The 24519-nt window shown below is 44.9% G+C and overlaps 1 protein-coding gene across 3 annotated transcripts in view; it reads right to left on the bottom strand.

Annotated features, from left to right (window-relative positions):
- The window catches only part of LOC308479988, a 90468-nt gene that overhangs the window by 22077 nt on the left and 43872 nt on the right, over positions 1–24519 (bottom strand). For all 3 annotated transcript variants that reach the window (XR_013987912.1, XM_081011153.1, XM_081011154.1), the window contains 6 exons: positions 21087–21260; positions 19362–19761; positions 16964–17126; positions 8691–8802; positions 7107–7197; positions 5871–5957 (listed from right to left, as the gene is read on the bottom strand). Coding sequence is in view for 2 of the 3 variants with exons in the window: in XM_081011153.1 (XP_080867279.1) it covers positions 5871–5957; positions 7107–7197; positions 8691–8802; positions 16964–17126; positions 19362–19761; positions 21087–21260 (1027 nt within the window). In the remaining variant the exon portion in view is untranslated. The remainder of the gene's footprint in view (positions 1–5870; positions 5958–7106; positions 7198–8690; positions 8803–16963; positions 17127–19361; positions 19762–21086; positions 21261–24519) is intronic.

Here is a 24519-nt window from a genome sequence, read left to right as displayed (position 1 = left end):
TTGTGTCTTTGTCTCTGACTTAGACACTGCTTTAACCTGCTTTGAGTTGTTAACAATAGCAACACATGCAACAGCTAAGTTAGCAAACTCTTTTGAGTACCTCTTTGGTGGTACACCCTTTGTAACCCTCTCAGACCTGCGTATGAGGTGCTGATCATCTCTGCTCACTGGTTCAGCCTCTGGACTCTTAGGAGAACCAGATCCAATAGTAAACAGTGGTTCTTCCTCCTTCTGTGAAGGTCTATCCATTGTGTGAGATTTTCTCTCAATGACTGTTACAACTGAACTCTCTGAGCTATCACTGTCATCGTCAGTACCACTGTAATCTGTGACATCAGAAAAATCATCATCATCTGAATCGCCACCTGTGGGAAATGTTTGTACAACTCGCTCTTGCTTTGGAGCACTCTCTAGGAACTTTGTGAGAATCACCTGACCAGATTCAGACAAAATTACTCTGTAGAGACCTTTTTCATATCCCACAAAAATGCCTCTGGCATTCTTTACTCCACCTGGAGCTTCTGTTCTCACATGAGACCCGAAAACCTTAAAATAGGCAACAGAAGGTTTTCTATTGAACAGCTTCTCAAAAGGAGAACATCCCAACTCTGTTGAGACCTTTCTCAACCACACATGAAGATAGGACGCTAGCGATTCGGCCCAATATTCATGTGGCAAATGTGAACTCAGCAATTGCGCATTCATCCCCTTTTGCAATTCTTTGTTCACTCTCACACAGACCCCCCTGTCCCACGCTTCTTGCGAAACTGCAACTTTGTGGTCTATCCCTTTTCCATCCAGGAACTTCTGAAACTTCTGTAACAGAAAAACTTGCTTCTCATCTGTGAAAAGACAATCAATGTTAGCATCATGCATATTTTTAACCTTGTCACAAAACTCTTGAAACTTTTCTAAAGTTTCTTGCGGTTTCTCCATCATATAAACCCAAGAATAATTAGTGAAACAATCCACACACAAAAGGTAATATTTTGCACCGCCTCTAGATGGTTCTAGAGGACCAATCACATCAGCATACACCCGCTGAAATGCTCTGTCGACCTTCTTGGTCTTGGTCACCTTCCTGGTGCTTCCACTGGTCACACCTGCAATAGAGATTTCGTTAGAATCAGAAGAATTACATTTCATGTAATCACTTTGATCAAAAGTCAACAAATACAGTCCATCTTTCTCTTTGGCAGTAAGAAACAGTTCTCCATCTTTGTAGATCTTGCAGCTTTTAGCATCATAGGACAGTTTCAGTCCTTTCTTTGCAATCTGCGACACGCTCAGCAGATTAAATCTCAGTTCTGGAACCAGGTAAACATCACTTATAGTCAAGTTCAGACTCTCAAGATACACAGTCCCAATTCCAGTCGCTTTCAACTCCTGACCGTTGGGCTGTTTCACAGTGAAGCTTTGCTTCCTCAACGTCGAAAATAGTCGTCTGTGCGGGCACATATGAACCGTTGTGCCCGTGTCAAGTATGAACGAGTTCCCAACATCTGGCGTGGTTCCTTTCGCCATCATAGCCTTTGCAGGTTTCACCTGGCACTTGGTACGGCTTTTGCCTGACGCCTCAGGCTTCGTAGAGCTGCTCTTTGCTCTTCTTGACTGGCGCGGCTTCTTACAGTTTCGCTGTAGATGCCCAGTCTGTCCACAATTGTAGCATCGGACAGCACTCAATGCTACTCCATGCTTCCCAGTAGCATCATCAGTGGGGAGATTTGAACTCTGTTCTTCCCTCCCCCTGTCAGCAACACCCATTGCACCTTGTTCAGGAACACCAACAGTTCCAACAACCACAGTTCCTGCACTCTCCCCTCTGGGGTCAAAGCTCTCCTCAGCTTTCGTTGAGCTCTTAGGAACTTGGCCAGCATCATCTTGGCTCACCCCTTCTGCGGTAGTTATCCATCCAGACCCTGATGAATAACTGTCTCTGGTCAGGGGAGATGAGTTAGGCAAGTCTCCCCCTTCTTGGCATCCATTTTGAATCCAAGCCTCTCTCACTTTCAAACAAGCTGTAAAATCCAACAGTTGTTTTTTCCTTTTCCAGGCAGGCAAAACTGCAAGTTGTTTACGCTTTTTGCACCTGGCAGCTAAACTCAGGCTGCTATTGAAAGTCCCTTCCAAGGGCACGTAAACCTTGTAGCCAAAACATTCTCTGATTTTGTTTCGCTTTTCTCAAGCTTCATTATCACAGTCCAGCCCCTTTGCCAGTAACTTTCCAACTTTCCGTTACTTAGCAACAATGCATTTCAATAGGACTTCTTATCAACCACAAGAATTTGTGGAATGCAGGCCTCTTCTCCCGGAGCTGTATTTTTCCAAGACGCAGCTCCCCGTGAACCAGTGAATTTATCAGACTGCGTTCACACTTTTAGCCCGAAATGCAGCATACCTTGAGCTCCGTTGCTTGGAAAACACCTCTTTTTTCCACCAGCTGTCTGTGGAGCCTCTGGCTTCTTTCAGACGCTTTCTTTCTCCCTTGGAGCAGAGGAGGACAATCCACCAGCCTCTCATGCAGATGTCCGATGAATCGCAACCATCCGAAGGCTGCCATATGTCAATATCTTCAGCCCACAGGCAGAGGTACCTGGCCTCCCCCGAGGCAATTGAGCGAGATACTGTGTGTTTACCGTCCGTCTGCGACCTCCGGCAGGCTAGGTAAACAAACCGGCGATCCTCCTCAAACGTGAGCAGGACACACCCTCCTCCTTCCTCCCTCCCTGCATTCTCCCAGGGAGGGGAAATGAGACAGACAGGAGTCCTTTCTACATGTTTTATTCCTGTCATTCAACAGTACATAGAAATGTGACTGTTCCCTTCAGACTCCATCAGAAGAGTCTCAACTCCTCCCCTGTACTTCCAGCACAGGTCATATGACACACTGAGCTAACATCCGGTGCTCAGTACAGAGAATAGGCTCCACCTTTTCCCCAACAGTACATCTGCACTGTTTTGCATTCCAGCCATCTGGAGCTGGCTTTTGCCTTGGTGCTTTTCCCCAATCCAATAGTGGATTAGCGGTAGATTTATACTGGATCACTTTATTAAGAAGAGTTTGGATTTGATATCCCGCTTTATCACTACCCGAAGGAGTCTCAAAGCGGCTAACGTTCTCCTTTCCCTTCCTCCCCCACAACAAACACTCTGTGAGGTGAGTGGGGCTGAGAGACTTCAGAGAAGTGTGACTGGCCCAAGGTCACCCAGCAGCTGCATGTGGAGGAGCGGAGACGCGAACCCGGTTCCCCAGATTATGAGTCTACCACTCTTAACCACTACACCACACTGGCTCTCAATTATTAGTTGTTCCTGCAATGCTTCCCTAATATTAATACGTTTATTGCTATGTGGAGAGGCACTTTTGTGCTATAACAGGCGAGGGAACTGGTAGGCCAAGATTGCCCCACAGGCCTCCCCATTTGTCCTGCAAGGCTGCTTTTCTGTTAGTCCTGTGGGCACCATGTTGGCTACACTTGATTTGGAAAGTAATTACATACAATAGCAGCTTCAGAAAGGGCAATTTGGAGCAGTAAAGGTGGCGAGAAGGGGTAACTGGACTCTTTGTGCTGCTTCTATGTTCCTAATCTTCCCTCCCCTTCCCTCCTCTGTAGGGTGACAGACACAGATTGAGGGATCTGTGAAGAAAAAGTCTGCTTTTTGGACCTCACAGGCAGAATAAGAGCTGTGAAAGGGCAACTCTGAGCAGAAAACCAACAGGCAAGGAAAAGGTTAATATGCCACCATTGCTGCCACTTTCCCACTTCATGTTACCCCTTTGCAAAGTTGCTTTTGCTTAGAAATAGCAGCCTTTGATGGCCCTTGACACATTATTGGGAGGTAATGTGCCAGTCATTTCATGCTTTGTGTTCTCAAAGAGATACACTGTTAGTTTCAAAAATCAGCAGGAAGAAATAGCAGCCTGAATATTCAATACAGGCAGTAGCTTGTCTTATCTGCCACTTATGTGCATAATCATATGTCCCCCTGCACCCAGACCACAGGTGTCTCCCTATGGAGGGTTTGTGCAAATCACTGCTTCCGCAACTACACAGTAGGGCAAAAACAGAGTGCAAAAGGTTACTCTCTCTTACTCTCCCAGTGCACGCTTGTCAATAATCCCAACTCATTCTTATTTTGACCCCAGTGTGCTCTTTCAAAACTGATTTCCATAATGAAAAAGGGATGTGCAATTTTAACTTGTTCAGATCTTGTTGGGTTGGATATTCTTTTTTCTTTATTTCTTTTGTCTCTCCCAATATGGATGTATATTTTTCACCCTTCCTTATATTGAGCTCATTAATTAAAGAAGGATTGCCTCCCTAGAGCTGCTATTAGCCATAGAGGGAGAAACATGTGGACTTTAAAAATTAAATTTTCATATTTTCCCATCCACAAGTTATAGCAGCTCCAATTAAATAAAGGGTGTATGTAATCTGGACCAGGGCTATGGTGTGGGGAAAAGTGTGTCTCTCCTCATGCTGTGACCCCAATCAAAACCGGTGCCCCATACCTGCTTTTCCAAAAATAGAATGACATTGGGAGCACCCAGCAGAGAGCTGTTATTTTCAACCAGTATCTGGGAGCAATTGGCTCTAGTTCAGGTTCAAGGCTCCAGAGAGGTTTTAGCATTGATGCTTAGTTGCAATTGACACAATGCAGGAGGTTCTTTGAACCAGCCTTTGGGGTTCAGGTTAAGTTCAGCTCCCTCCCTGCAGCCTCTTCAAACTGGATGATTGGCAGTCTTTTTGAGACTGTGGACACCTTGAGCCCCAAACCAGATTTTCATTATTATGTAAAACAAAACAGTCAATGTTGGATGTATTGCTTGGGCACCTAGACTGTGTTTCCATAGGTAAACAAGAATGACAAATATCTCGAAAATTAAATCTCAAACAATATCTACAAGGTATCAGCTGTGTTGATTGGCATGGACTGTGTCATCGTTCATGAGGTATTACCTTCTGGAGGTGCTATTTCCGCTAATGAACTCTCTCAGGTTTTGACTTGCCCAAGGCTATTTTAGATACCCCAGCAGGTAGCGCATATTGTATTTCAAAATCTAGACGATCTCAAATTTACTTTCATGCTAGTTATGACTCTCTTGGCTATCAAATCCAGGAGCAACACATAGATCATCAAAACCTTTCCCCACATTTCTTTTGAATAATGCAGTGAAATGACAACTTATACATCAGGCTGCCCGCATTATTACAATATGAATGTCAACGACATGACGGGTGAGTTGCTTTTTCCAAGGAAAATCTCTGCTCACACACATACGTAGATAGACACACCGGCTTTTAAATTTGACATGGAGGGCATCTGGTGCTTTATAGTGCATCCCTAAGCATGTTGACTCAGGAGTAAAGATGGCGGGGGGGCGGCAGGAATTCAGTTTAGTTCACATTTAAAGGTGAACCTACCTAATTCTCACTTCCTGGAACAAAATGCAAACCAAAATACAGCCATCCCTCAAAATTTGTGCTTCTCCAAAGCTTGCAAATGCAGTTCTCCAGCCAAATAACATATACAAAAGAACATATTGAAATGTAGAATTCTTCTGTTTATTTTATATTTGCCTGTTAATGTTTGGCTATAACATGCATTTGGTTCCCTTGATGATAACTTCGATTTAGCATATCCAAACATGTGCTAATGTGGACTTACGACTGGAGGGAAAAGCAAAAACACCAAGAGAAAGCAAGTTTGACAGATTCACCCCAGTCCCCTGAGTACAAAGGGACTTTATCCAATGTACCGGTAAGTATGGATAGGATTACAGCAAGCTCAATGTTTAAATTTATTTAAGGCACACACACAAACAAATATAATATGCTTACCCACAGAAATCAAGGTATGATACTTACTGGCCGCAGTTCAGCCATGGATTCTGGTAGTTCACGAATGGAATGCAAGAGGTCAAGTTTCTTGCATAAATTAGGTATTTTACACATCTGCATAAAGGAAAGGAAACTCAGAAAAGATTCCTGTTGTCCTACATAAGAAAATTTTAAGCTGCCTTGTTAAATCTTGTTCTAGGGGTTCCAACAACCCCCTGAAGCAGATTTGAAGAGGGTTTGGAGTATGCATGGAGGAAGGAGATGAAGGGAAGTTCTACTGAGCAAACATAAATCCTTGCTCCGATGGAATGTATTCATTTGATACCAGCTTGTCAATTCATGAGAAAATTGTGCTCAAAAATGATCAAAATGGAAAGGGAGAGGGAAATGGGTGGAATTCCCATGCATGAGCTACAGGGTTGTTGTTGAATTTCTCTCACTTTCAAGGCACCCATTTACAAGATAGTGAAGCAGCATGTGTGAGTGCCTGTTCATTCAGTCTTCAGTTTAATTCTCCAGTGGTCTGCACTCTGCAGCCTTCCTGAGTGTTTCCTGAAAACCCCTGAAGTCTGCTCAATGGCCAGCTTACTCAGAGTAAAAGATGACAGAGCTTTTCCCATAGAGAGCCAAGAGGCTACAAAGTGCTGGAGAAATGGAAAGGGAAAATGTATATGCCCATTCTACCCACAGCCACCTTGCAACAATAACGAAAGCTCAATTCCACAGCCGCAAAATGTTTTTAAAAATTCTAAAGCATCCTGAGAACGAGGCAGCCTCTTTTGCAGTGGAAGAAAACTTTTGAGAAATTTGGGGACACGTTTTGGCATAGCACCAGCAAAGTTGTTGGAGGCTAAACTTGGGACCAGATACATCCGTATTGAACTATAACCCTAGATAAAAGCTCCCACCTTGGGGCATATCAGCTATAGACATGCATCTTCAACAATGCCTTAAGTCACACAACTGCTGTTCTGCACTTTAAAAAACACAAATGAAATATTTTAGAAATGCTTTTTTAATGTTTCAGTTTGAACTTAATTCTAATAATCTAACACTGTGTCTTTTGCACAGTCTTCTGTGTTAAGGAGACAGATCAGAATAAATAAAGCAACCCAGCTGCTGCAAAGGATTTCTTTGTTCCAAGAAAGTTCGATGAGTTGCATTTTCCCAGGTTTTAAACTCAGCATAAAATCAACAGAGAGCAAGAAGCAGACAATATGGCATGTACAAAACCACGACTTAAACCGTAGATATACTTCTTACTTCTAGCATAAATTGATCCACCAGATGCAGTTCTGAAGGAGACCCTTTGAATGACATGTACATTTCTATATCTTTTGCGGTGGGCTGGTATCTATGGGAAATCGATACAAATTAGCATTCCTGGTTCCAAGACATCAGTGTCAAATATGGGCATTTTGTAGACAATGGTAACAATTTCAACAGAATACTTAAAAACATGGGCTCATTTGTGTGCTAAACCAGAGTAAACAACAATGAATGTTTGCCCATTTTAATTAATTGGGGGAAAATACAGCATTTTTGTATTGGCTTGTTTCAAATCCATTAACCACTGCCATCTTGAATAATTAACTACATTCCATATGTCTATTTTTCCTCTTCTGCCCACATTCAGATTGGGAAAACAACAACAGCTAGAACTGTTTCACTGGGCCTTCCCACAGGTGGAACAAATTCTAGCAGTGTTCATTTGTTTGTTTGATGTAATACATTTCTAGGCTGCCTCATAGTCAAATTGCCTGCACTGTTTACAAAACTTAAAAGCCACAATACCCACCATAATGCAATACAAACATAAACGTAGCAGATAAAAGCACAGTTAAATGTCAGAGTTTAAAACAATGTCTTGTTGAATAAATAGCCCTTTGCTTGGCATTCAGAATACAGAGAGTTGGCACCAATCAAACCTCCCTATTTATTTAGACCAAGCAACACAAACTTGTTCTGACACGCAGAGAGTTCTTTCAGCAGTCTCTGTATTCTCCCTTCCCCTTGTGACTGCTAGAGTAGGTACTGTAGTACAGGGGTACCCACCATAGTGCTCTTCAGATGCTGTTGTATTTCAACTCCCATCATCCCTGACCTCTGGCTATGCTGGCAGGAGTTGGAGTCTAGCATCACCCAGAAGGCACCACTGTAAATCCACATGCCTCTTTCACCTGCCTCGGATAGTCTGCAAAGCAGCACCATGGAATCTTCCCGGTCCAAGCACACAAAGCGAGTGGAGAGAGGTGAACCACATTACAGGGAAGGGCCATAGCTGAGTGCTAAAGCAACTGCTTCACATGCAGAAACCCCAGGTTCATTCCCCAGCATCTCCAGGTAGAAATGTCCTCTGCCTGGAACCCTGGAGAGCTGTTGCCAATCGGTGTGGACAATTCTGAGTTAGATGGACCCAATGGTCTAACTCAGGAGAAGACGGCTTCCTATGTCCCTAAGGCACTGTGGAAAGTTATTTCAAGCTGTCTCTGGATGGGTTGGGGAAAATAATGCAAACGGGTGGCCCATAATCATGTCAAGCATGGGATTAATTTGTTTTAAATCCAAGCCATTTGGCTCAACTGGATTGAATTGTTTTGTTGCTCACTTTGCTTAAAGCTCAGCATTACAAGCAGCAAGGTGGCTTACGGTTCCTCCAGAGAACAATGAGTAATAGAGCATATGTATTTTTTTTAAGTTACATCCCTAATTTCCAATGCAAGGAGCTAGGTACTTCAGGTGCTTCAGTAAACACATCCTTTCGCTTCTCCTTTCATTTGTCCAAAATGATGCTGTTTTCAAAAAGTAATATCTATCATAAATAAAGAATTCTATCCAAAAGGTTACCTTCTTAGTGCTGTAATCTGCTCAATGCTAAGTCCACCACTGTCTTCATGTATAATGTATAATTTTTCTTTCAGCTGGCTTGGCTTTATGCGGAAACTTTTAAGAAAAATGTCTGGAGGGGGAGAATGGTTCTTTGATTACTTGTAGATAAATGCATAGGGGAGCGGGGGGGGGAGGAAGCAGAGAAGGAACACTGGGACATTTATACTGTTGTTCAGCCCACAGAATTAGCTTGTGCTTGTGCCCACTAAAAGCTAAGATGAGTCAGTGCTCTAATATCTTGTACAAATAGTATCCTAGCATTCTAGTACGAATGGCATCGATGTATCCATATGGATGTATTTGATTGAAGTGCAGTCAATCCATTAGTCAGAAGAATAAATCAAGAGAGTGTCTCCCGATGGCACTCAAAACCTTACTTTGAAAATTATTTTAGTTAAGAATACAAAAATTGTGCTGCTGATTCTGGGATTGAGTTTACGGAGCCCACTGTTTTGTTCTCCAGAGTGACCACTCAACTCCCCCTGGGAGCTCACAAACAAGGTGGAAAGGTGACAATCGCTCTCACTGTCATGTCATCAAAGCATCAAGTAAACAGGGGTACACTGCCTCTGAATGAAAAGTGATACCCTTCTTGAATTACCCACACCTGAATTTGTCCAGTTTTTCCCCAAGCATGTTTTGAGTTGTAAGTTTGCTAAAAGCAGGGGCTTGCCCAATTTGCCTAGTAGAAAAGAGTGGTTTCCTGGAAGAAACAAGACTAATATGGAGGATTAAAAAGCACTGCTTAAAGATGTCTTTATCCTCACTAACAACATCTTAACATGTACTTCCCAACCACCACCACTTTAGTGCCAGTCAATGGATGCAATAATTTCCCAGCCCAGGTGTCCCAATTAACATAATGATTACACCCTTCCAATTTTAGTTCATGCAAATCCTTCACAGGTTTATACTTCACACAAAGGATTTCCAGTTGTGCTTGCTGGAGGCCCCTTGCGCAGCCGCCTCAAGTGCTACAAAGGATCCTGGGAAGTACTATAAAGCACACATACACTTAGTGTTGTGCCAAAATTTTATCCCCCATTTCTTCTTGACCACGTTCCAATACTGAGAGGGGAAATGCATTCAAAAATTATCAAAGAGAAAAGGAAAATTTAGAGTAATTATAAAGGGCAGGGTGAACTATTTTGGCTGCGTTTAGCTTACTTTTGAGTAGGCATGGGGGAGAAACTTGGTTTTGTTTGTATTTTAATGAGAAACTACCTAAGGTGCAGTTTTCAAGCTTACACACGAACTATCCTTTGAAATTTGTATTTCTCTGAATTTTGCACTTCTCTGAATTTTGCAGTACAGTCGACTAACCAGAAAATGTAAGTGCTCCTGCATGCATTAAAAAGCACACAGCAGTGAAAATAACAGGTGAAAGTGTAATATATGTGTCAGGGAACTGCCATCGGAAGGAAGGGAAGTGAAAGGGCTCACACAGGTTGGGAGAGACTCAGCAGCTGAAGAGGGAACCAGTAGGGGGAGAGGAGCTGAGCTGAGGGAAAGGGAGCTGGAGGGATGGCTCAGAGACACTTCCAGCGAAAACAGTGGGGAGGTTTCAGGACCTCCTGTAGGGACACCCACTCCTCGCCGGAAACTGTCACGCAGAGAGTCCAGAAGACGTGTTTCCATTAAGGAGCTTTTATGTTGGAAGCGATTCCGAAAGCAACCACTGTCGGAATCTGCCAGCGACTGACGGAGCCATGTTTAAGGGGCTCCGTTACAGACAGAGGTTTGCAAACTTGACCAAACTCTGAGGGACTAGGATTTTACACACAAGCAGCTCATCGTCCCATCACAGCATTCCGACAGTCTTCGTGAGCAGCTTGTGCAGGAGAAGGCATCATGAGCAACCCAGCCGGAACCGGAGAAGCAGGAGCTGGAGCGGGTCCAAGCCTGGAAGAAAGGTACCGGGTGTTGGAGGTCCAGCTAGCGCTGCAGACGGCGAGGCTTGAGGAGAGGAGGGCTCAGGATGCAGACAAAAAGGGGAAAGACACCCAGCTCGTCAGAAAGGTACCAGGATTGGTGCAGAAGTTTGGGGGGGAGCCCAAAGACTATCATGGCTTTCGGACAGAGATGCAATATGCCCTCAATCTGCAGTTTGATGAATTCCCTGACGAGGAATCACGAGTGGCTTTCGTGATTGGGCATCTTGAAAAGGGGGCGAGAGACTGGGTTAGACCCCTGATGGCAGCGAATAGTGACGTCCTAAAGGACACGATGAAGTTCTTTCGCGCCATGGATCTGATGTTTTCCAGCGATATTGAACAGGGAGTGGTCCGCAGACAGTTAATGGCTTGCAAACAGGGGAGCCGATCTGTCCGTGAGTACTGGACTGAGTTCACCATGTTGATCCATAAATTGGGGTGGGATCTATCGGCGGAACCCATTCAAATGCTCTTTGAAGAAGGGCTTTCTTCGGCTGTGAAAGACGAACTTTCCCGGGCGCCCAGGGCGGAGTCTATGGACCAGCTGACCAAATCAGCGCTGACCATAGGAGCGCGCCAGGAGGCGAGAGCATTGGAGAGGCGGGAAGGGAAGGGGGAACGTTGGAAGGAGTTCCGCATTCCAGACATTCCAGAGCCAACTTTCCCGCCGGCAGAGCCGATGGAAATCGGAACAGCGCGCGCGCGCGCAGTTTCAAAGCCCAGTGAGGGGGGAAAGAAGGAGGGAAAAGGCGCCCGGAAATGCTATCTCTGCCAACAGCCAGGTCACTTTGCCAGAGTCTGCCCCCAGAGGAAGGAATGGCAAGGGATGGTAGGAGCTGTGGAGGGAAGAGAGGAAGAAATACCGAAGCAAGTAAAAGCCAACGCCTGGCTGCCACCGTCGGGGCACAGCAGCCAGGCCAAAGAGCAGTGAAAGTGCCCACGCCAGAACCTCCTAAACCCGCCCTAGTGATAGAAGTGGCGCTAGAGCTGCCAAACGGACACCCTCTAAAGATAAAGGCGCTGTTGGACTCAGGCAGCTCCTGCAATTTCATGAGCAAAGAGTTTGCAGCTGAACACCAGATACAGACGATCCCTTTAAGCAACCCCCTGCAGGTGACCACGATCGATGGCCGGGAGCTGTTGGGAGGAGAAGTCAGCTTGCAGACCGTCCCAATGATAATGAAGGTGGCAAGGCACACCGAACTGATAGCGTTTAATGTGGCCACCTTGGGAGGAGCTCCCATTATATTGGGGATGAGCTGGCTAGCGTTACATGATCCGCTGGTGGGCTGGCATCAGAGAGTGGTTTCTTTTGGTTCAGCACATTGCTTAGAACACTGCAAAGAGGGAAAGGGTTTGGCAGGGGCCCAAGCCACCCTAGCAGGGACTGAAGTAACGGAGAACGTGAAGGTACCACGACAATACGCAGATCTCCGCGACGTCTTCAGCGAAAGGGAAGCTGACCAACTACCCCCGCATAGACCCTTTGACTGTCAAATCAATTTACTCCCTGGGGCACAGCTCCCTGTAGGCAAGCTGTACGCCATGTCAGACAGAGAGATGCAGGAGCTAAGAGAGTTCATTGACAAGAACCTGAAGAGAGGGTTCATCAGAGAGTCCAGGGCGGTGGGGGGCAGCCCAGTGTTTTTTGTGGATAAAAAAAACACGAACAAGCCGAGGCTTGTGTGTGACTTCAGGGCCTTAAATGCAGTGTCAGAACCAGTGGCTTTCCCTATGCCCAGGATTGACGACATTTTGACAAGGGTCAGGAAGGGAAAGATTTTTACTAAACTGGACCTAAGGGGGGCGTACAACCTGATACGAATAAGGAAGGGGGATGAATGGAAAACCACCATGTTCACCCCTTTGGGGGCATTTGAATATTTAGTTATGCCCTTCGGCCTACAAGGAGGCTCCGCGTGCTTTCAATCGTTTATGAACCACGTCCTGGGGCCTTTGCTTTACAAGAATTGTGTGGCCTTCTTAGACGACGTGTTGGTGTATTCTGAGAATGAGGAGCAGCATGTGAGAGACGTCAGAGAAGTGTTGAGCAGGCTGCAAGCCAACCAGCTGTGGGTGAAACTGGAGAAGTGTCAGTTTCATACCAAGGAGGTGGAATTCCTGGGGTATCGCCTGTCAGACAAGGGATTGGCCATGGATCCCGGCAAGGTCCAGGCGGTGCTGGAATGGAAAACACCCAAAACAAGGAAGGATGTGCAGAGGTTCCTAGGATTTGGGAACTTCTATCGTAAGTTCATCCGAAACTTTGCCCACCTGACGGCGCCCATTACGGACTGTCTCAGCAGTAAGAAGAAGTTCGTTTGGACTGAGGAGGCGGAGCGAGCATTTGAGGAACTAAAAAGGGCCTTCGCCTCGGAACAACAACTCCTGCATGTGGATTTACAAAAACCGATGAGAGTGGAAACTGACGCATCAGACAGAGCTATTGGGGCGGTGCTTCTGCAGCCAGGGAAGGAGGAGTCAGAGTGGAGACCGTGTGCCTTTTTTTCGCGAAAGCTGAACAAATCCGAGAGGAACTACACGGTGTATGACCGAGAACTACTAGCCATTCATGAGGCGTTCCGGAGATGGAGGCACCTGCTAATTGGCGCACAACATAAGGTGCAAGTGTGCACTGACCACAAGAACCTAGAGTATTGGAGGACGGCACGAGTGCTCAACCAACGGCAAGTGAGATGGGCCCAGGAGTTCTCCAAATTTAACTTTGAGATTTGTTACGTGCCAGGCCCAGAGAACATTAGGGCGGACGCTCTCTCACGCAAACCTGAATATTTGGAGGGGGAGGGAGCACCCGAAGAGAGACATGTCATTCCAGAGGACCGCTGGGTGTGTGGGGCGGCATTGGTGGGACAAAGAGAACTGGTAGAGGAAACAGAGAATGATGAATACGCCCAGAATAAGCTCAGAGGTCTTAGGGGTGAGGGAGAGGAACCAGGGGGTTTCGAGGAAAGAAATGGAGCTTTGTATTACAAAGGGGCACTGTATATCCCTGAAGGAGACTTAAGGGGGAGGGTACTCAAGCAGTTGCACGACAGCCCCACGGCGGGGCATTTTGGACAACACAAAACCATGTGGTTGGTCACCAGGGAATTTTGGTGGCCTAAGGTGAGGGAAGATGTACGGGAGTATGTAAGAGGGTGTGAGCAATGCCAGCGAGCCAAAGGGGAGAGGCGGGCACCGGCGGGGCTATTAGAACCCTTACCAACCCCAGAACGACCTTGGGAGGCAGTGTCGATAGATTTTATGACTGATCTGCCGAAGTCCAAGGGGAAAACAGCCATCATGGTGGTGGTAGACCTACTAACAAAGATGTGCCACTTTGTAGCCTGCTCGCATGCAGTCACGGCGGAAGAGACAGCGAAGTTATTTGTAGAACACATTTTTAGGTTGCACGGGGTGCCATTGAGGGTGGTCTCAGACCGAGGAAAACAATTTACTTCCAGGTTCTGGAGGAAGCTCATGAGCTTACTGCAGGTGGAGGTCAACTTTTCGACTGCCCGGCACCCTGAAACCAACGGGCAGGCGGAAAGAGCAAACGGGGTCCTCCAGCAATACCTGAGGTGTTATGTCAATGACAGAGAGAATGACTGGGTAGAAAAGTTGGCGCTGGCGGAATTTGCCTACAACAATGCCGAGAATGTGTCCACAGGGATGAGCCCCTTCTTGGCTAATTATGGGTGTCATCCCAGGGCTTTCCCAGGGGGAGAAGGGGAGAGATGGGGTGTCCCGGCAGCCGAGCATTTTGTAGAAGAAATGGAAGCAATCCATCGTCAGCTCCAACTCAACTTAGAAAGGGCGAAGGAAGAATACAAGAGGCAGGCAGACAAGAACCGAAGGGAAGGTGAAACCATAAGGGTGGGAGATAGGGTGTGGCTGTCAACCCAAGGGTTGCCGTTCAAAGGAGGTTGTAAGAAATTAAGACCCAGGAGATTGGGTCCCTTTGAGGTCATTCAACAGGTCAACCCAGTGGCTTTCAGGCTCCGGTTACCCAACCACATGAAACTGCACCCAGTATTTCACAGGTCGTTACTGTCACCGTATGAGGGGGGACGAGAAGGGATGGCCACTCGGGGACCGGTCATAGAAGAAAGGGAATGCAGCAGCCATGTGGCAGAAATCCTCGACGCCAGATGGAAGGGGGATCAGGTGGAGTATTTGGTAGCGTGGGAAGGAGAACCGGAGTCAGAAAACACTTGGGTAATGGCAGAAGATATCAATGACGAGGTATTGATAGAAACGTTCCATCAAAGGTTCCCAAGGAAACCTCAGCCTGTGGAGAGGTTCCGGAGGGAATACTTTGGGACCACCGATGAGGAGGAGGAGTTGGAAGGATTCTCGGAATCGGAAGGGGAAGGGGAGATGGACTCTGAGGAGGAGGAGTACTTCGAGACCAGGAACCGCAACAGGTGGAGAGAAGTGTTCGGGACATCGGAAGATGAAGGAAGTTCATTCCGGGGTTTTGCCTCCTCACCGCCCGTAGAGGAGGGGGCGAGAGGGGATGAAGGGGGCCCTGGAGGGGAGGTGGATGTCAGGGAACTGCCATCGGAAGGAAGGGAAGTGAAAGGGCTCACACAGGTTGGGAGAGACTCAGCAGCTGAAGAGGGAACCAGTAGGGGGAGAGGAGCTGAGCTGAGGGAAAGGGAGCTGGAGGGATGGCTCAGAGACACTTCCAGCGAAAACAGTGGGGAGGTTTCAGGACCTCCTGTAGGGACACCCACTCCTCGCCGGAAACTGTCACGCAGAGAGTCCAGAAGACGTGTTTCCGTTAAGGAGCTTTTATGTTGGAAGCGATTCCGAAAGCAACCACTGTCGGAATCTGCCAGCGACTGACGGAGCCATGTTTAAGGGGCTCCGTTACAGACAGAGGTTTGCAAACTTGACCAAACTCTGAGGGACTAGGATTTTACACACAAGCAGCTCATCGTCCCATCACAATATGGGAGAAATTTGCTTACAAAAATATGCATATTTGTCAAAACTGAATACAAAATGTCTACAAATTTTCATGTGGATTTTTTAAAATTAAAAATTAAATTAAAAAAAATCACAATTTGATGGAGAAATATGGAGAACTAAAAACTGGAAAAATGAGAAACTGATGTTGACAGACTCATCCATTGGTACTTGAGGGAAGGACCAAAGTTCAGCAGTAGAGCAATCTGCTTTGCATGCTGAAGGTCCCAGATTCAATCCCTGGCATCTCCAGAAAAGGCAGGGGGTGACCCTTGTCTGAAATTGTGGAGACTTGGCCAGTCAGTGTAGACAGTACTCAGCTAGATGGACCGATGTCTGACTCAGTAGAAGGCAGCTTCCTAACTCACGGTCAGCAGATGAAGCTGAATGGCAAGAGATTCAGGACAACAACAAAGCACTCATTGACACAGCACACAGCTAAACTACATAAGTTGCTACCACTAAATGTAGTTATGACCACCAACTTGGATGGCTTAAATTGGGGATTAGAAATGGAGGATAAGGCCATCAATGACTACTTGTCACAATGGTTGTGTACTACCTCAGGATCAAAAACAGTTGTTAGGGAACTGCCATCGGCTCAGAGGTGAGAAATAGAAGGGCAGTTGTGTTACAGGGAGCCTCCGAAAATCTTGCGAAGCAGTTCCTCTTCCGGGGGGGAGGAAAGCCCCACCTCCAGTGGGGAAGAGGTGCAAGGATCAGAGGATGCTGGTGGGAGCCTTCTGGGAAAGCCGGACAGGAGGGAAACACACCCTTGCCATCGCCCATCCTGCACAGCTGTTTGAGGTGCAGAGAGGGGAGGAGACGTTTGGGGGAACGAAACTCTTATGTTGGGGGAGGTCCAAAAAAAGACCACTCCTGGATTCTGCTAGCGATTGAGCCAGACATGAGCTTTGGGGCTCTTCACTGTAAATAGTTTTCACCAAAATAAAGCCTGTAAAACACAGGTCGGAGTCCTGTCTGGTTACTCTCGAGCAACTGCAACAGCCACCTGACAACATCTGTTACAGGAGAGCTATTGCACTCATGAACTGATTGTGGGCTTCCCACAGACATCTGTTTGATCACTAGGAGAACAGAATGCTAGACTGGGTAGACCTTTGGCCTGATAAAGAGGTCTCTCCTTATGTTCTTATGTCAATGATTCTGTGATCACAGGATAACATTTGATGGGCTGCTCTTCTTATAACTATTGAAATTCCATTGAAATTCCGCAGCATTTCCTTCTGAGCCTCCTATAAATATTAGGAATCACAAGGAAGGGGCTACTCCTAGTAAACAAAGTGACATTTTCACACTTACTGAAGTTATGCGCAACTTTTGGGTTTAACATAATTTGTTGTGTCAGGAGAGGCTCATTGCCATGAGTTCCCACCACTTCTTGAATACGAAACTGGTTGTGAAGCCGAGCCACATCTATGGTTTTCTGGCCCAGGTGGCAGGATGTCCAGATTGATTTCTCTATCTAAAAATATTAAAAAGCTGTAAGTAGATATGTCATGGCATCTCTATAATTAGGACGGGCAAGTTCCCAAGGCTTGATTTGGAATGAGCTTACCTAATGCAAGCTACTTTGCCCGCAGTTCAGCTCATGTCCAAAATTAGTTCATTTTAAACTCACATATTCCAAGCTCCAGGTTTCGTCATATTTACAGTGATGCTTTTATAAACACACAAAGCAATGAGAAGTATCCCCACTCCCAACATATCCTCCAACCACTAGGGAATAGGATGAGTCCTGCAGACCCTTCATACTCCTCTCTGACACATACCCCCATCCCTGAGAAAAGCATTCTTGCAATGGTGAAATGCAGCCTTAATGCAGCAAAAGCACCAGGAACCCTGAGAATTCTAGATACCCTATGGATCTTTTGGTAGCTGATTTCTGGTGAACTGTAGTTTCCAGGATATTTGTGAGGACCTCAAAGGCCATGGAAACAACATTTCCCACCAGTCTTGTCACTTAATAATGGCCTAATGAAGGTTGCAACAGCCCTCCTTACCACTGCTGCCAGGTAAGTTTCAGCCAGAAAGGGAAATGGTCAGCCATGGAAGTGTAATATGCCAGCTTTGAAACTGGGGCTAAACTAATTATGAGTGGAGACCAAACTTGGCTAATAATTAGCCTAGACGCTCAAGACTGGAGAATTCCATGATTCAAAAAAATGGGATTTGGTGAGCCAGGGGAATGTATAACTATCTTATAGGACATCCAAGTAGGATCCCATGTTCCTGACTGGGTATTGTAACACCTAACTGAGCATATAGGAGGAGTCCTAGGAACTGCAAGTACCTTCTTCCTGAGGTCACCCTGGGATGTGTAAACGGTAGTCATGACATTCTTTATGGACAGTTGTAACCATAAAAAGACAATAGATTCCCATGGGGCTAAGAGTTTGGGGATTCTTCTTGAGGAATCCATGTAGAACTTGAATTCCATCATAGTGTTTTTCATTGTATTCCTCCAACTGAATGATTACCAGGGGACTGTATGTGGGGGGCAGGGGGTAGGGTGGAGATTCCATCTAAATAGGCCATAAAAGAGCTTGACCCACAAAATAGGATCATGACCTCTCTGTGGCTTGGTGCTACCACATCCCTCAATGGGGTAGAGGGTGATTGTGAATCATGAGTCATTACATCTAGGACAGTGGTGGGGAACCCCTGGCCTATGGTCCTAATTAGGCCCACAAGTTAATCCCACTTGGCCCAAGGGCCATGTCAGCCAAGCCACAGCCACTTGTCCATCACCCAGCATCAGATGACTTCAGCTATGGGACAGGTAAAATGATGACTTGGGAAAGCACCACATTCAAAAGGGAGAATCAGGAGTTCACTCTAAATGGACTCCTGATTCTTCTTTTGGAGACCTGACTTGAATTCAAACGAAAATTCCATTGAATTCAAATGAAAATTCCATTGAATTCAAGCCATAGTTGCAGAGGTAGAATTTTTGCAGCTGCGGTTTGACTTCTTGAATTCAGGCTGTTTCTTTGCAGTTCAAGCTGGGACTGCAAAGGAAGAATCTTGCAGCTGCATATTGAAGTTACCATTACCTGGCACCCGATGCCATCAGCTGATTAGCAGGTGGCCAGATCCACCCACCTGTCATGTGATCTATGGAATGCTGGCTGCTTCTGCTCAGCACTCCTCTAACAGGATAGGGACAATGGTTATAGATTATTCCCAACATTTATTTATTAACCAATGGCGTTCGTCTCTTGCCCATTTTACCTCCTAAGGAACTCAAGACAGCAAGGATAGGTTCCCCACCAGCCAATTTAATTCCATTAAATGCCTACCATGATCACAATATTCTCCTTTGCAAGGAGGCTTACATCACTTGTGTTGTCAGGATTATCTGAATGGGCATGTGAGGGGGACATGGTGTATGTACTACAAGGGTAACCAACGGTGCCCTCCAGGTGTGGATGATTTCTCCCATACTCCCATACTGAGAAACAATGGGAAGCTTGGTCCAAAACATCTGGAAAGAACCTCAGTGGTCACCCTGGTGTACTACTTGCTTTCTCTATTTTGTTGCTAAATTCCTACATGGACAGCATTTCTATTCTGTAGAAGGATGAACAATCTCGTGTTAAACCACATTATGATTATGATGATGACAGCTTGCAACAACAGAGAATCAAACACTCGTGGATTTTATGCACCCTGTTCTATGCAAAATATAATTTCAGACCTTTTCCTGAGGAACTACTTCCCAGTGGAACGCTTTTGTTCTTGTTGATGTTGGAGGCTGGCTGGACAACTTGGGAAAAGGAGGTGGGGCTTTCCCACCTGCCGTTCTTCCAGGAAGCTGACCCAATGCTGAAACCAAAGGACGGTTCTCCTGGAGAGTGTGGGCTAAAGTCACAGCCTCTGGAGCTGTAGGAGATTCCAAACCGAAACAGATGGGCTGTTCCATCTTCCCTTCATTTAAACAGTGAGCTTCCTCACACACCGCATCTGAGGCATTCCCCTGAGTCAGGGATTCTGCCTTTGGCAATGAGCAGTATCTGTCTATGAGCAGCATCCACTCATTTCGGAGCTTGGTAATGTCCTCTAGTTTGTTGTTCTGGACAGTAAAGGGTATTTGGAATCTACAATTCAAAAACGGTAGTCTGTGAACCCAAAATAGTGCACATGAAATGCCAATAAGCACAACCACAACCATTTCTATTTCATGCCCACTGATGTTACAGACAGTTTTACTTGTCAAGAAGGCCAGCAGTGCTGACTCTGACCTTTTCAGGCTGACTTAATTGCTCAGACTTTGAAGGAAACAAGAGTGCTGAGATATAAAGATATATATTGCAACATATTGACTCAGGTGAACAATTTCCGTATAATTTTGTGGCCTTTGGGGTCAAATGGAACATTTCTACAGTCTGCGAAGACACAGTTACAGCTAAACACTGTCTCCAGCATTTAGATTTTTCACGTGAGCCAATTTACTAATTAATCCTTCTTTGGTTTGTGAGCAAGGAACAGAATGTTTTTGACATTGAGATACATTGACTTGGCTAGCCACTAGGAACTGGAACTGAAATATGTCCAGCATATTAACATGCTTTTGAGCATGTGCAGAGTGTCCTTTCCACATCAATAAGTGATGAAAATTTAGCACCTCTTATTTTAGAAATGAAACATACACATCCAATCATATATTCAATGTAGAAATTGTGTGTCTGGATTCAAGTGACTAATCTGACATGCCTAGCTTTACTTTTAGGGAAACTAAGAAAGCAAAACTTCTAACAATTCATTTATTCCCAAGCCTTCAGCTCTTTCACACAATCTCCAGGGTAATATTAGAGCCTATTGAATTTGGGTGTACGTGTATATGGATGTCACAATGTGTGGTAACTGATGTGTGTGCAGACTACAGCTGGCAAGAAAAGGTGATCAAACATATGTGAAACAATTCAAGGAGGAAACGGCTTCATGAATGACTCCCCACAGCTTTGTTTCACCGACATCTCACTGACTCCTATTCCCCCTTACAGAGCTATAATTTCTAGACTGGTTTAACAGTCAATCTCTCTTCCCAGGAATATCTGCATATTGTAGCTCTGTGAGTTCCTAACAACTCTCAACACCCTTAACAAACTACAGATCCCAGAATTCTACAGAGGAAGCCATGACTGTTTAAAGTGGTATCGTAGTGCTTAGAATGTATGGTGCAAATGTAGCCAGAGTAATTTTCTATTTTTTGTTACTCAGCAATCTTGACGTGTGTGTGTGTTTCTCTTCCTCCCTACACAGCATCCACAACAGACCATTACGCAAAGCTCACTAGCATCATTTAGCATGGTTGGTACCACTTGTGCAACCTTGACTTAGACCCTCTGGGCTGGGCGGGGTATAAATAATAAATTATTATTATTATTATTCCATTTGTTTCTGCTGTATTAGGTACACTTACAAGTACTTGGCTTCCTTTGTTCGAAGCATGAAGGTGCCAGAACCATCCTCCTCGCTGACAACTGCATCTCCACTTGACAAGTTAATTGTTTTTGCTCCAGGAGCCGCAGTCTCCATCTGGCGTTGGTCGATGCAATGTAAGCTCAGCTCCCGTTCGCTCAGCTGAACAAAGTGTCTAGAGGACAAAAAAAGAAAAAGAAAAGAAAAGGTGCTGGCAAACTCAGGTAGTTAGGTGCATGTAGATCCTTTGATTCAATGCAAAAATACACATTTCATACTGGTGAAAATAATTTCTTTTAAAAGGATTTGCGAAGGACCTTATTGTTTTATGGCTTGCGAATCAATTTAGGAGGTTAAAAGATTCCTCATTAATGGAGCCTAAAACATTTACAGTGTTTTGATGTATCTTGGTGCTCTATGCTTTGTATTTATTAGGTTAAAAGGGTTTGTGAATTGCTAGTCTGTCTTAATGGCATCCGAAACATTTGAAGTGTTTGGGGTTTCACTAATATCGGGCTATAATGCTTTGTGCTTCCTCAATTAAATTTATTAAGTGAACTCTGTTTTTCTAATTGAAATGAACACTGTAATTAATAAGAGGTTTGTTTTTTAAAAGAACTTCAGGATAGAAATTCAGGGATAGGCATCAGACTGAAAATGAAGAAGAGATATTGCAAGACATTGTCTTTGATGCACAAACCCGGGGTTGAGGAACCTGTGGCCCACCAGCAGACACTATAACTCTCTGATGGTTTGACTTTACCCCCAAAGGTACACCCTTCCATTATCTCCCAAGACAGACAGGTGCCAACAGCAACAGCTCCAGCCAGCCTAGCTTATAGTCAGGGATATAGCCCAGCAACATCTAAATAGCTATAGGTTCCCTAGCCCGAAAATAGAGCAGCTGTGTTCAGTTATCTCCAAATCTGTCTTTCTTGAAATGGTTAACTGTACTCTTATTCTGGCTATTAACAGTGAGGGGAAAGACTCCATCAGGCAAGGCCTCCTTCCACCTGCCTTGCCCCACTCTCTGCGTCTCAATGTGTTTTGTATTGTTTTACGTACTGTGGCTTGCTGTTGTTTTATTGATTATAGTTTAGATCCTAATGTAACTGTTGAGTGGATTTCTGTTTAACTTTTATATGTTGATACTATTATTTTATACTATTCTAATGATTGTTGAATGTTACTTTTTTGATGGAGGTTGCCTATTTTAAAGTTATGTTTTATTATCACATTTTTGTATTGCATTAGATTGTTATAAGATGTACATTTTTTGTTTCTTCAGCTTGTAAACCGCCTTGAATATTGTAAGATAGAAAGGCGGTATACAAATTTAAAATGATGATGATGATGATGATGATGGGGAGGGGTCTTCTCAATGACAGCTCCCTGATTATGGTATAACCTAGGGATGCGGAGCCTCTAGTTATCCAGAGGTTGTTGGACTACAACTCCCATCAACCCTCACCCTTGGCCATACTGGCTAGTGTTGATGGAAGCGGCTGTCCAACAATATACAGTGCGGCACAGGTTCCCCATCCCTACATTAAAAGATAACACTCAAGATAGCTCCCATCTGCCCTACTCTGCCCTTCTTTGCTTTAAGTGGCTTTATTATTATTATTATTATTATGCTTTAAACCTCTCGTAATTGTTATATTTTGTACTGGTTTTAAAACCCTTTTCAGTTGTTTTTATATAACTCACCTTGAGACTCATGGGAAGGTGATTCATAAATTAATGAAATAATGGGTGGTAGCAAACTAACTTGTCCCTTCAAGTTACTGAACTTTCCCTGCTTCTCCTCCCCCCACCCCCATGCCCTACTCAGATCTGCTCCAGAGGGTTGAGGGAACCCCAAGAACAGATTGTTGGGGCATACAGGGAAGAGGGGGGAGTTCAACTGCAGAAGCAGAAATAATTTGTTTTCATTAAGACCCGTGTTCGTCACATGCAGCGCTGCTTCCATTCCACTGCAGTCTGACTTCTGACAAAAACAAAGAAAAGTTGTTCATCTTGCTTTCCCCCGTGGCAGAATTTTACATACTTAAGTAATAAATTATGTTATTCCACACAATTCATTTCAGTGCAAAGGAAACTCAGTGCAAAGGGAAGGGGGCAGGAGTCATCAATTAAGCACCATTTGCAGACTGAAAACAACCACCATGGATACTGATTGTATTTCTGTATTTCCATTCTGGAGATGGAACACATAAGTGAACATCTCTGACATCTTTGCACATAACTCAGACTCACAATCATGCAGAGTTCTGGATTACATGGGATGCTTTGCATGTACAGGTACATGTAGGAAGGCACTGTCACTACAGATGGATATGAAGTCTAGGGCTCAAGGGTGGATTGGCAAGCCCCCACTCCAGTGTGGGGCAAACACTGGAGCATCAAGAGGGCTCCAGTTGACTACTGATTGTGTGGGTTCTATCCAGCTAAGCATTATTAAGCATTAAGTAAGTAAACCCACAAAAATTAATAGACCAAAGTTAGTCATGGTCATTATTTTCAATGGGTCTAGTCTGAATACAGTTAGCATTAGATACAACCCTTTGTGTTTAGTTCTGATTTATTTAGTGTCTCTCCTGAAAGCTTAGCTGAAAGATAAAGAATTCAAGTCATTTTGGCTACCACTCCTAATTGAAAGCATCCATTATCTCTACATCTGTGTGCAGAGTCAGAGTTCTCTGTATTGTTGAACAGAGCTGGCCGTCTTATTGCATTCGAATTCCTTTCACAAAGAACTTGCAGCTTAATTGTTCACTGTTTAACAAACAGTTGCTTTGATGAAGGAAGCAAACTTGGGCTTTGCTCCACAAGGTGAACAACAAAAATCCATTGTGCTCCCATGGCCATCCATGTGTGGGGAGAGAAGTGTGGTGCAGTGGTTAGAGCATTGGACTAGGACCTGGAGGACCAGAATTCAAGCCTCCACTCAAGTCATGAAGCTCACCTTGGACCAGCCACTGTCTCCCAACTTAATCTACCTCACGGAATTGCTGTAAGAATCAAAATTGTGCTTGCCACTCTGAGCTCCTTAGAGGAAATCTGGGATATAAATGCGATAAATAAATGAAGAGCCTGCTCTATGTATGTAGGATTCGTGTAAATGTAGAACCCTGTGCAACCAGGGAGCTACATCACACAGGGAGCTACATAACTCCCTTCTTCTCAAACACATGGAGGGCAGCTGGGCTGGGAAACAGGGATGTGATGGAGAAAGAGAGGCCAGCAGATATAGACTCACTCTCCCACTCATGTGAGAAACTGAACACCACAATAGGTCTATTGTGTCCTCTGCTTTTCAGACACTATAAGATTATTCATCATTGCTAATCACACGAAGCATGCTTCTAGATGGGGCTTTAACCAAGGTGAGATATTGCAAATGGATCGCTTCCAACGCATAATGTTGTTGT

This window comes from Podarcis pityusensis (assembly GCF_964106645.2).
Source record: "Podarcis pityusensis genome assembly, chromosome: 6".
NCBI classification, from domain to species: Eukaryota; Metazoa; Chordata; class Lepidosauria; order Squamata; family Lacertidae; genus Podarcis; species Podarcis pityusensis.
The sequence above is the reverse complement of the archived record's forward strand: the minus strand, read 5'-3'. Positions and strand labels throughout refer to the sequence as shown.